The sequence below is a fragment of the Aotus nancymaae genome, unplaced genomic scaffold, assembly GCF_030222135.1.
Source record: "Aotus nancymaae isolate 86718 unplaced genomic scaffold, 86718_ANA_hifiasm-v0.15.2.pri h1tg000018l, whole genome shotgun sequence".
NCBI lineage: Eukaryota > Metazoa > Chordata > Mammalia > Primates > Aotidae > Aotus > Aotus nancymaae.
Genome location: NW_026988430.1, coordinates 6,924,855 through 6,937,752, shown reverse-complemented (window position 1 = coordinate 6,937,752; position 12,898 = coordinate 6,924,855). Strand labels below are relative to the sequence as shown.

General features: G+C 39.9%; 1 protein-coding gene across 2 annotated transcripts in view; it reads right to left on the bottom strand.

Moving 5' to 3' along the window:
- The window catches only part of SPECC1 (sperm antigen with calponin homology and coiled-coil domains 1), a 308,899-nt gene that overhangs the window by 265,281 nt on the left and 30,720 nt on the right, over positions 1–12,898 (bottom strand). The window contains exon 1 of one of the 2 annotated variants that reach the window (XM_064378211.1): positions 12,315–12,391. The exons of the other annotated variant lie outside the window; for it this stretch is intronic. Coding sequence (XP_064234281.1) covers positions 12,315–12,320 — 6 coding nt within the window. The 5' untranslated portion in view covers positions 12,321–12,391. Of the gene's footprint in view, positions 1–12,314; positions 12,392–12,898 lie in introns of those variants that run through there. 2 annotated transcript variants of the gene reach the window in all.

Genomic DNA, 12,898 nt, shown 5'->3' with positions numbered 1-12,898 from the left:
TAAAAAAGATCAGAGATGCAAGAACAATCAAAAAAAAGATGAACAGAACACAGACCCTCATCTAGTGGGATTCTTGGTCTAACTGAAAAACAGACATTGACAGACAAACAATGACAGTGATGTGATCACAGCAATTACATAGGTGTCCACTGGGAACTGCAGAAGAAAGGAAGAATGCCTAACTTTCAGAAAATATAGAAATTGTCAAAGAGTTGGTGAAAGCCTTCCAAAACTAGAGAGAACTGCACATACCAAATCACAGAAAGAGGAAAAGCCGTGACAGATTCTGAGACCCACCAACCATTTCTGATGGCTGAACTCCCTGCTTCAGGAGAGATGGAAGCTAGAAAGTGCAGTGGGATCAAACCTCAAACAGCTTTGCCTGCATTGCTTAAGATAACTGGGCTTGATTAACTCTAGTCAATGGGAACAATTTGAGCAAAGAAGAAAGATGCTCAGATTCACATTTTAGAATGATTTTTTGTAGAAGTATGCGGAATAGATTAAAAGGGAGTGAAGGTGGAGGCAAGACATTTGTTAAAAGGTAACTGAAACAGTCTAGATGATAAATAATAAACTGAGGCAGTGACTAGGAAAATCAGAACAGGCTGAATCAACAGATAGCTAGATGAAAATAACAGGACTTGGTCAACAGTTAGATGTTGGAGAGGAAGGAGTTGTTTCCTTGTTTTCCCTAGGACTGGGAATACAGAAGGTTTGTCATGTGCATTGGTTATATAGTGCTGTTTAGTAAATCACTGACAACCATTTAGCAGCTTAAAACACAAACATTTATCTCACAGTTTTTGTGGGTCAGGAATCTAAGACAGGCTTAGCTGGCTGTTCTGGCTCAGAGTTTCTCATGAGGTTGCAATCAAGATGTCAGCTGGGGCTGCATCATCTGAAGGCTCAACTGGGGCTGGAGGGTCCACTTCCAAGCAGTTCATTCGCATGCCTGACAAGGCAGTGCTGGTTGTTGGCAGATCTCAGTTCCTTGCCAAGTGAGCCTCTCTATAGAGTTGCTGGAACATCCTCTCCATCTGGCAGTTGGCTCCCCTCAGCATGAGTGATCTGAGAGAGAGAGCAAGGAAGAAGCCACAGTGTTCTTCCTACTCCTACTAACACCATGGACCTACTCCTAACACTCTCACTTCTGCCTTATTCCATTAGTTAGAAAGGGAATTAAGCTCCACCTCTTGAAATAAGAAGTGGCAAAGAATTTGCAGATATATTTAAAAATCACACACTATGGAAGTGGATAATGGGTTCAATTAATGCTAAACTTGAAATGCCTGAGACATTCAAATCTCCAACAGATGATGAACATACCCATAGATGGTCATGACTTTACTAAGAATAGAGGAAGGTCGTGGAATTAAGGAGATCACAGAATTAAGGAGGATTTGAAAGGTAAAGGAAGTGGAGTCAGAGTTCTCCTGAAAAGTGAGCCATGAACGGAACTTTAACTATTGAATTAGAGGTCAGAGTAGGAGATTTTGGCGGACTTCTTTCTTAAAGATAGGAAGTATATGAGCATGTTTTGAGATAGAGGGAGAATAAATCAGTAGACAGGGAGAAATACAAAATATAAATGACAGGGGATAGCTGACAAAGTTCTTGGCAGAATCCCTTGGCCACTGATTTCAGGCCAAGGGAGGGACACTTCTTTGTTTAAGGAATAAGGGAAAAAAGTAAGAATGTGTGTTATTTAGTGTGGCCCTGTCTTTAGGGCAAACGGATAGGTAACAAACTGTGTGTGTTAGGAATATAGATGCCACCTCACGTTGAGATTCTCATCTTAAATCCATTTCGTTGTCACCTGTACCTTCCTACCTTCTCTTTTTGCTATATGCAGACCGCTGTTTTGTCTTCCTGGCCTGTTCCAGGTTTCAGCAACCTAGTGTGTCTGCTACTCTGTTCCCAAACCTCTCTGGAGCCCACGTTCCTCCCTTGGATGGTGTTTGATTGGGCCACCTATCTAAGAAGTGAAGTCTTCAGCTTGGCCTGAGAACCCACACTATAGAAATCTCCATCAGTGACCCTAACGACTTGGTATCTTGGGGATGTCACTGCTCCCAGCCTGTAGTCTACAAGGAGCACAACCTGGGCCTCTAGTAGTATGGATAAGGCATTAAAGTATCTCTGAACCAGAGTCTGTCATATTCCTCAACGTGGGACAGATGAAACAGTGGTAGTGCTGGTGTTTCTGAGCTAGAACTCTGGTTTTGTGTCTAGATTCTTTGATATATTATCTTTCAGAGCTACTAAAATTTGTTCTAACACAATGTTTAATACAAATGTAATTCCTTTTTTGTTATGACCTCAATAAAATGTGACCAACTGTAGATGAACATTAAACTATGACAACACATGGAAATGAATACACTGATACCAGCAATTCCACATTTTAGCAGTTACCATGGTGACATTTGGCACAAATGGCTATTTAAGGGTGCTTTTGTTAAAACCTACCATCTTCTTATTAGGCACATGATATTAAAACTAATGAAATCATGGGGAAAATTTTTAAAAACTTTTAATGAATAAAGCGATTAAGTGATAATATTTTAGCTACTACTTATAAAGTGACTATTTCAGTTTAAACATTCTTCTATGGTTTTTTGTTAAAGTTGTCACATTTAATCCTTAATAACCCACTATGAGTTAGATATTCTTTTTTCCCCTTTGGACAGTTGAGGAAATGGGGGTTAGAGAGGTTAGGTAATTTGCTCAAGGCCACACAACCTACATGTAGAAAATCTGAGATTTGTACAGGATCTTATCAAACTCTGAAGTCCATGCTTCTCCTATTTTCCCACACTGCCTTTCTAATAAAAGGTAACTAATGCTAAATATAACTATATTGCTTTATTTTCTCCATAAAACTAACCACATCCGGACAATTTCTTATTTATTGTTGATCTCCCCCACTAGATTATAAACTCAATAAAAGCAGGGTCCTTGTCTGTTTTGTTCCCTGCTGAATATCAGTACCTAAAACATTGTCAGAGCAAGTAATCAAAAATAAATGAAAAAAAATTCAAAGGAAGAAAAAGCACTAAAACAGAGGTTTAAATAAACATACATTTTAAAGAAAGCATTTGACAAATTCAGGACAGAATTTAAGTAAGTTTTGACTTGAGGTCAAGAGTTCAAGACCAGCCTGGCCAACATGGTGAAACCTGTCTCTACTAAAAATACAGAAATTATCCAGGCGTGGTGGCAGGTGCCTATCACTGCAGCTACTCTGGAGGCTGTGGCAGGAGAATTGCTTGAACCCAGGAGGCAGATGTTTCAGTGAGCCAAGATTGCACCACTGCACTACAGCCTGAGCAACAGAGCAAGACTCTGTCTCAAAAAAGAAGGAAAGAAAGAAAAAGATAGAAAGAAAGAACCAAGTGCTTATTTGGGACATATTGTGCTATGTTTTTTCATGCACACTATTTTAAGTAAAGGAATTAGTAAACTTGCAATATCATAACAACAAATGTATGCTTCTATAACTCTAAAATTGTGCTTAAACAAGTTCCTCTTTACCAGCTCATGTATGCATTAGTTTTCTAAGAATTAGTAGCAACTTTTTCCCTGGAGAATATCCACAGCCAGTTTATTTAACCAAAGGAGCATACTTACTAAGATGAAGCTATCAAATGTGAGCCTAAGTTGGGCTAGTTCATATTAATATACCATAGAACAAAAACCATCAGGCTCACATTTAGGCTGTGGATATTCTCCACATGGTGATGTTTGAAACTTTTCAAATTTTTGCCATTCTAATAGATAAAATAGATTTGATAGTTTTGATTTTCATTTCCTCTTAATACAGGTGGTTGACAAGCCAGGTGTAGTGGAGAACACCTGTAGTCCTGGTACTCAGGAGGCTGAGGCAGGAGTAAAATCTATTTTATCTATTACAATGCCAAAAATTTGAAATGTTTCAAACATCATCATGTTGGTGAGAATGTGAGGAAATTGGCACTCTCATTTTTTGCTGATAGCATATATATATTGATGGCTTCTATGGAGAGCAATTTGGCAGTATCTACCAAATGTACAAATGCATATATCCTTTGACAAAGCAATTCCACTCCAGGAATGTGTTCTAGATGGCTGTGCTTTCTGGGGCTGGGAACTGGGAGCTAAGGGACAGGGGCAGAAGATAATCTTTTCCCTCATTCTCCCTGTTAAACATGTTGAATTTTATATACTGTAATATATTACTTTTTCACAAAAGATAATTTTTAAGTTATATATCTGGGAATTCTTTTATTTTTTTCTTTTCTGAGACAGGGTCTCACTCCATCACCCAGGCTGGAATGCAGTGGTACAATCTCAGCTCACTGCAGCCTTGACCTCCTGGGTTCAAGCAATCCTCCCACCTCAGCCTCCTGAGTAGCTGGGACTATGGGCACATGCCATCATGCTAATTTTTGCATTTTTATATACAGGGTCTCACTATGTTGCACAGGCTAATCTCAAACTCCTAAGCAATCCACCTGCCTTGGACTCCAAAGTGCTGGGATTACAGGCATGATCCACTGCACCTGGCCTATATGGGAATTCTTATAAAAGAAAAAATATCTACTCTCTCCTTCTGTTAAAGTCAAAACAGAGCAGGAAATTCAACCTATAATGAATGGCCTTAACCCTGAACAACAGACACAAAGGCTATCTCCCAGAGACGGGAATTTGCTGAACAAAATCGAGGGATGACAGCAAGAATCAAGACTCACTTCTCTAGATCTAGAGACATTTTTAAATTTCTCTCAACTAAGTGAGAGGTGAAAGCAAGGAATATCCTGCCCTGTGGGCCCTGTTCCTTACTGAAGAAAGATAAGGGATGAGTCGAGGACACCAATGGAGAAAAGCACTAACACCATTACCCACAAACAGTACGTGAGGAAGGGCAAGAAGTGAAATGGAAATGCTGAAAAAGTCAGTCAGTGAAAGCGGAGACTCATTTGGGGAAATGGAATGTAGGAAGCCATGAAAGTGATTAGAAAGATGTTATATATGGGAGTAGAGATACAGCAGACACACAACTGCTAATTCTCAGGAAGAGAACAAAACCAATTGCACAGTAAAATAAAATTTAAGATATAATAGAGGGAAACTTTCCTGAAATTGAATAACTGAATCTATAGCTTGAAAGGGTTCAGCATATGCCAAGAAAAATCAGTAGAGTCCAATCAGGGCAAGACATATCTACCAAGGCTGGCGATACTACCAACACAGAGAAAGAAGTGGGTGGCCCGTGATGTGGAGAAGCGCTGACCTTCTCCCGAACACTGGAGTCCGAAGACAAAAGAATGCTGCCTACTGAGCCAGAAGGAAGAGAAGAGATCCAACACATCTTTACCAAGTTGGAATGTCATGCATATTTAAAGACAGCAAAAAGCTGTTTTACGACATGAAAGAACCCAAGCATTCTCACACTCAAGAACCCTTGAGAAAAATGTAGTCCTAATCCAGCAGACCAAAAATTAAATGCACATAATGTGCTCATTAATGGGAACTTCTCAGTTTCAAACCAGCCTGGTCCCACCTACCCACATCACTCACCTGGCTTTCCTGCAATAGTCAGCTCTTTCCCTCGCTTCACTCTTGTCCCCTGGAGTCTGCTCTCAGCATAGCAGAGTGACCACATCAACACCCAAGTTAGAGCCCTCCAGTGGGCACCTGCCTACAAGGTCCTTCCAAATCCCCAACCCACGTGCCCTCTGGGTCCTTGTTCCATGTCTCCTACATACCCTGGCAGCTCTGGCCTCCTCACTGCCCCTCCTACACATCAGAAAGGCGACTCCTTGAGTCTTGGCTCTGGCTGCCTCCATCTGTAGTGAGTTAACTCCCTTACCTACTCTAGGTCATTGCTCAAATGTCAGCACCTCAATGGGGCCCTCCCTGACCACCCTATTTAAAATTCTACATACTCCCCTTGGCCCCCTGGACCTCACTCACCCTATTCTACTTCTATTCTTATAATTTAGCACTTGTTCTCTTCTAACATAAGATTTACTGATTTATTACATTTATTGTGTCCCACCCCCTCTAGTACATAAACTCCAGGGTGCAGGGATTTCTGTCTATGTATTCATTTATTTATTCCAAGCACATAGAACAGTACGTAGTTCAGGGTATTCAATGTTATCAATGAATGAACTAGCAGTAGTATCAATTCCAGTTAAGCACAGAATTAATTCTAATAGAATTAGTTCCTATGGCCTGAGTTAACTATGGACAGAAAATTAGATATAATTTTAAGAAGTCTAGAAAGAAAAATTAACAATGTTTAAAACAATATTAATCTGACAATAATCAGAAAAATTCTACCAGGCACTGTGGCTTGAACCTGCAATCTCAGCTACTCAGGAGGCTGAGGTGGGAGGATCACTTGAGATCAGAGTTCAAGACCCAGCCTAGGCAACATGGCAAGAGATGGTCTCAAAAAAAATTAAAACTTAAATTTTTAAAAAAGAATTCTCAAAGCATCACAAAAACTGGAGATTAAGGTACAGGGAGTATGAAGTAATATTACTATGCTAATGGTTTTTTTTCTTTTTCAGAAAGGTATAACCAAAAGATTTCTTTCTCACATCGATAAATTGAGAAAGATAAGCATGTCTTCCAATTAAAAGAGGGGAGGAAAAGCCAGACCAAAAAAAAAAAAGACATAAATTAGTTTCCAGTTGAAAATAAGACAGTAGGAGTTATTTTGCTTCACCTTACTTGTGACCCCAACCCACACAACTGCTGATAAACGGAGCAGAAAAGCGTCATCTCAGATAAAGTAGGAAAACTGCCACAGTCTCAACCCACAAACTGCGAGCACACACCTGGCCAATCCTGCCAAGCTGGGCTCAGTCAGAAGAACGTGCCAGGAGCTAGGATGTACCAACTTAGACATTCTGCAGGATACAGATGTCCCTGGAAGGGTCACACCGTCTCAAAGGCACCTGTAATGCCAACTGATTACAGCCACCATATGTGAGATTTTAAAGATAAAGAAAGAAAACCCATTGAGCATCTAGGTAAAATAACCAAGATCCTCATAAGGGAAAAAAATTAAACTATCATCAGATTTTGGCAGCAGACAATAGAGAAATACCTTGAAGATACTCAAATAAAACATAAGCCAAGGAGTTTATAACCAACCAAACAGACCCTTGAGTATAAGGGTCACAGATAAAACTGTTATGAGCATGGAAGAACTCAGGGAATATTACTCCTATGGACTCTTCTTGAGGACTCTCCTAGAAAACAAACCTTAGCCAAGTAAAACGTCTAGAGAGAGTTCACCATGAGGACTGGTAGTAAGTATTAAATGCACATTTACCCACAGACTAAGACAGAATAATTATTATGAGGGAAACAGCAGAGTGAGAATTGTTTATGTATTTTAACAATGTAGATTAAGTATGACCATCAAAAAGTACTAAGAGAAAATACAGAACCAGAGAATGGGAAACACCCTTTTACATATAGAATGAAATCCAGAGCTATAAAAAAGAGATTTATAACTCTACTACAAAAGTTTCAAACTTTTATATAGCCCAAAACACCATAAACAAATTCAAGAAACAAACGAAAAATGGGGAAAAATCTGCAATACATATGATGAACAAACTGCTATCACTAAAATATAAAGAGCTCTTTTAGCCAGTTCTAAGACAAACAGCCCAATTGAAAACTGGGGGAAAAAACACTGAGGAAATACGAATGGTAAATATATGTAGGCAGAAAGTTGCTCACTCAATTTTTAAATATACAGTAAAATAATGATCTATGATAAAATATTTGTCAGACTGGCAAACGCTGATAACTCTAAGTGTTGGTGAGGTTGTGGAAATACTGATGACCTACTGAGTACACACTGTGTGTGAAGAATTATGCTGGGTGCCAGAGATGTGAATATTAATAATACAGACATGATTTTCCTGTCCACATAGAACTTATATTTTTATGAGGAAAATAAGAGGAGAGGGGAAATTTTAAAACAAGCATGCAATAAAAGTACAATTCTGACTTGTGGTGCAGAGGAGAAACTCAGGGCACTCAGAGAGTGTAACAAGGACCTTATGTCATCTGAGACGAGGAATCCTCAGCCCTACAAACTGATCAACTCTTTAGAACAACTGGCAAAATGTAAATATCCACAACTTTTGCCTCAGTAATTCCACTCCTAGGTATCAATCCAAAGTACATGAGACAGCAAATATACACACAAAATGATATTTACTGCAGCATTGTTTGTAATAGTAAAAAACAAGAAATAATCCAGATGTCGCTCAATAGGATACTTCGTACACGAGGGTACACACACAGAATTCAGCCATCAAAAAGAATGATACAGATGTCACAGATGGACGTAAAAAACTGTGTGTTATGTGAAAACAAACCCAAGCAGCAGCAGGGTGGGCTTACGTTAGCCAGTATGGGCTAATTTCTGGAAAAAGAATTCTAGCATATGTGCAGAAAACATCTGAAAGAACAGAAACAAAACTGTTGGAAGAATATTGAGACTTTTTACTAAGTTTTACATCTATATTGTTTGAAACTTTTACCCCAAGCAAGAATTACTTTTTGAAAAAAGAAATTCAGGAAATAAAACATTTCTTTAAACTTCGTGTTTAAACAAATGGTGATGGAATAACAGTTCTTACTAATCATAAACACACATACACAGCACACATGCACCCACATGTGCACACACATCCTTTACTTGATAAATACCATGTTGAATATTTTAGTCTTTCCTTTTAGGTTCTATCCCTTCACTCAAAATGCAGGTTATAAATAAATGTACTTCTCATGTGCCTTCTGCCTAAACCCACTTTAATATAATTTTACAGTCGCATTATCATTATAGTCTCAAAGCTAGACTCAGCCTGGAAGTACCCTTTCATTTGGAACTCTTATTAAAATGCCACACTACAGCTCCTTCAAATAAAAACAAACCCTAGGACCTGACACTAGGCTTCCTTTGTTGCTACTTATAATGGCCAAGTTCTGCGCTTATAAAACATCTTCTTTCATTTTATTCTACATATCAGAAGGTTTTATATGTTTTTCTCATTATGTCTTAATTTAAGACACCATCACACTCTTTTCCAGATGAAAATAAGGAAAAGAAATTGAGCAACTGACTGACTTAAAGGTCATCAAACAATATAGCAGCAGAATTAGGAAAAGAAAAAACACACATCTCCCAAATAAAGGCAGAAAACCAGGACCATTCACCTCTGGGTGAGCTACATACAGCTTTGAAAGTCACCTTCTGTAAATGTTCACACTGAATCTGGTCCCCATACTTTATGACTACCTCGTAAGAACAGCCTCAGATCTTGTTATAGCCCTTTTTAGCATGCTGAAGCCAATAAAGTGCTTTCCATTCAGCAAGAGAAGCAAGTTCTGAAACACTGAATAATTTGCCCGCAGCCTATGAATATTTCCACTGCAACTTCTTTCCAGATCTTTACTCTTCTCCATACAGTCAGAACACTAGAAAAATGCTTGGATTCACTCTAATGATAGTTTCTTTTGCTGTGCAGAAGCTCTTAAGTTTAATTAGATCCCATTTGTCTATTCTGGCTTTTGTTGCCATTGCTTTTGGTGTTTTAATCAAAATCACATTGAGATACCATCTCACGCCAGTTAGAATGGCGATCAGTAAAAAATCAGGAGACAACAGATACTGGAGAGGATGTGGAGAAATAGGAACACTTTTACATTGTTGGTGGGAGTGCAAATTAGTTCAACCATTGTGGAAGACAGTGTGGCGATTCCTCAAGGATATAAAACTAGAAATATCATTTGACCCAGCAATCCCATTACTGGGTATATACCCAAAGGATTATAAAATAAATAATAAAGACACATGTACACGTATGTTTATTGCGGCACTGTTTACAATAGCAAAGATTTGGAACCAACCCAAATGCCTATCAATGATAGACTGGATAAAGACAATGTGGCACATATACACCATGGAATACTATGCAGCCATAAAAAAGGATGAGTTCATATCCTTTGCAGGGACATGGATGAGCTGGAAACCATAATTCTCAGCAAACTGACACAAGAACCGAAAACCAAACAACGCATGTTCTCGCTCAGAAGTGAGTGTTGAACAATGGGAACACAGGGACACAGGGAGGGGAACATCACACACTGGGGCCTGTTGGGGGTTGGGGGTGGCTAGGGGAGGAATAGCAGGGGGTGGGAGGATTGGAAAGGGATAACATTAGGAGAAACATCTAATGTAGATGACCGGGGGATGGATGCAGCAAAACACAATAGCATGTGTATACCTATGTAACAAACCTTCATGATCTGCACATGTACCCCAGAACTTAAAGCATAATTTTTTAAAAAATCACTTGAATTGCCAAAAAAAAAAAGAAAAGAAGAAAAATACTTGGATTCTATGATGCACAGCCTAGGGGTCTGTTTAGCACAATTTAAGTCCAAATATTTATTAAATGCCTCTTCTGTTTGAGAAACAGTTAAATACTGTGAATATAAAAATCGAAAAGATACTCTCCTGGTTCCCAAGAAAGCCAGCCAGGCTGGGGAGACACAAGCACACAAATCACTGTCACATGAAGCTCTACCTCCCTAACTTCAAACGAGGGCCTAAGTCACCAAGGATACAGTAGCAGTTGTGACTACGAATTACCATTCAATACTTTATCTTCCCTTAGAAAACTCTTCTCCCTGAGAAATTTATCTACATTTCTAAATACCATTCCTTACTGAAAGGAAGCAGGGCTCCTTGGGGAAATAGCTGATTCTAGGTATGGACTATGAAATGAACATGGTGAGTCTCAGACATCTCATGTGGCCCAGAAATCAAAGAAATGCCCGAAGATGAATGGAGTCGTGTTAAATGGACTTAAGAATGAACCAGAAGGAACTCAATTTGCACTACTTAAGACAATTTCAATAAAAATATGACAGTAATGAATTATGAAACATGAATTAAAATACATATTGATACTAAAAAGAGAACAAAGGGGTGTGGCTTTGGATAAAGCTATTCTTCATGGAAGAATACCAGCTAATAAACGTAAAGGAAATGACTGAATTAGAAAAATTATCATTTTGTAAACCTTAATCTATTTACCTCGACATGCTAAAACCACTTAGTAAAAGGCTGCTTGGGAAGAGGATGCTCACATGATCTCAGAGTTTCACACCACAGATAATTCATTAGATACAGAAAGGAAGATGTGATTGGGCTTCCTGTGACCCCCCAGCTGGGCCCCTCGACACTCTGTGCCTCCTTGTGATTAGAGAACTACACAGCATCGCCCACACAGCTGCTCGCCAAAATGGCTTGAAGCTAATCACAAGGGAAGAGCTAGACAGATTCTGACTGTGAGAAGCTCCAACAGACAACTTGCTTGGCCTCTTCAAAGAAAACTTAGTTTCATTTAAAAACAAAACTAATTATTTTAAAACAACAAACAAAAAACAAGTTGTGGATGTGAGCTCCAGGGAAGGCAGAGCAGACATACTTTTCCCTGTTCTTCCCACTAAGTGGTAATAAAAACCCTCAACACTAGATATAATACAAACATAAGAAGGTTCTGGAAGGGGGAGAGGAGGTAAATGATCCAGGTACCTTGAGGCCCACAGAACAACCCAGTGATGGGTTCACTGGGTCTTTTTTTGCTTCATTATCTCAGACGTGGAGCTGAAGAAGCAGACAACTTCAAAACACCAAGGGGCACAGACTGAAAAGCCCCAAGAACAGCCTGCCGTCTCTAGCCCAAGGACCAGGAAGGGGACAGTCTAATGAGATGGAACACGTTTAGACAGTAACTGCCCATTTACCAGCAAAGACTGAGCGGGGAGCCTGGACTTCCAGTCTCGTGAGGATGTAGCAAGGTATCCAACACCCCTACCAAGGCAGAGTAAGGACTGGGATGGACTTTCATCCCTGCATGGCAGTAATAAGGAGCCCATCCCTCACCCCCCAGCAGTGTCAGGAGAGCCTGGACTTCCACTCCCAACCAGGAGTGATGAAGCACCCTGCTCTTCCTCTCCCTGCTGGGGTCATGTCAGAGGAGGACTAATAGAGATTCAGTGACTTAACATTTTCCCAGAGATAACGAGGCCACCCTTCCTTCCTCTTCCCCCATGGTGACAGTGAAAGCATTGTGGCAAGCAGTCACAAGACACTCCTACCCCTCCCAGACAGGGAGGTATCAGGGAGGCTTAGAACCAGAATACCCACAACCACCCAGCCGCAACAAGGGTCCCCCAGCCCATTGGGTGTCAATGGAAGCAGAGCAGAAAGCCTGGATATTTACCCCCATCTAGAAGTAACAAGCGAATGTCCCCCTTCTTCTGCTACAGTGGTGTCCAAAACAGCCTGTCAAAACAGAAGGTTTAAATAAGATTTAGAGTCAAATAACATAATACTTAAATTGTTGAAGTTTCCATTGAGTATCACTTATACAAACAGCCAGGAAGATCCCAAACTGAAAGAGAAAAGACAACTGACAGACACTAGCACTGACAGAGCACAGATATTAGAACTACCTGACAAGGGTTTTAAAGCACATGTCATAAAAATGCCTTAACAAACAACAACAAATGTGCTTGAAACAAATGAAAAAGTAGTCTTGGCAAAGAAATAAAAAATATATATTTTGGCCTGGCATGGTGGCTCATGTCTGTAATCCCAGCACTTTGGGCAGCTGAGGTGGGTGGATCACCCAAGGCTGGGAGTTCCAGACCAACCTGACCAACATGGAGAAACACCATCTGTACTAAAAATACAAAATTAGCTGGGCGTGGTGATGCATGCCTGTAATCTCATCTACTCGGGAGGCTGAGGCAGGAGAATTGCTTGAACCTGGGAGGAGGAGGATTCAGTGAGCCAAGATCGCAC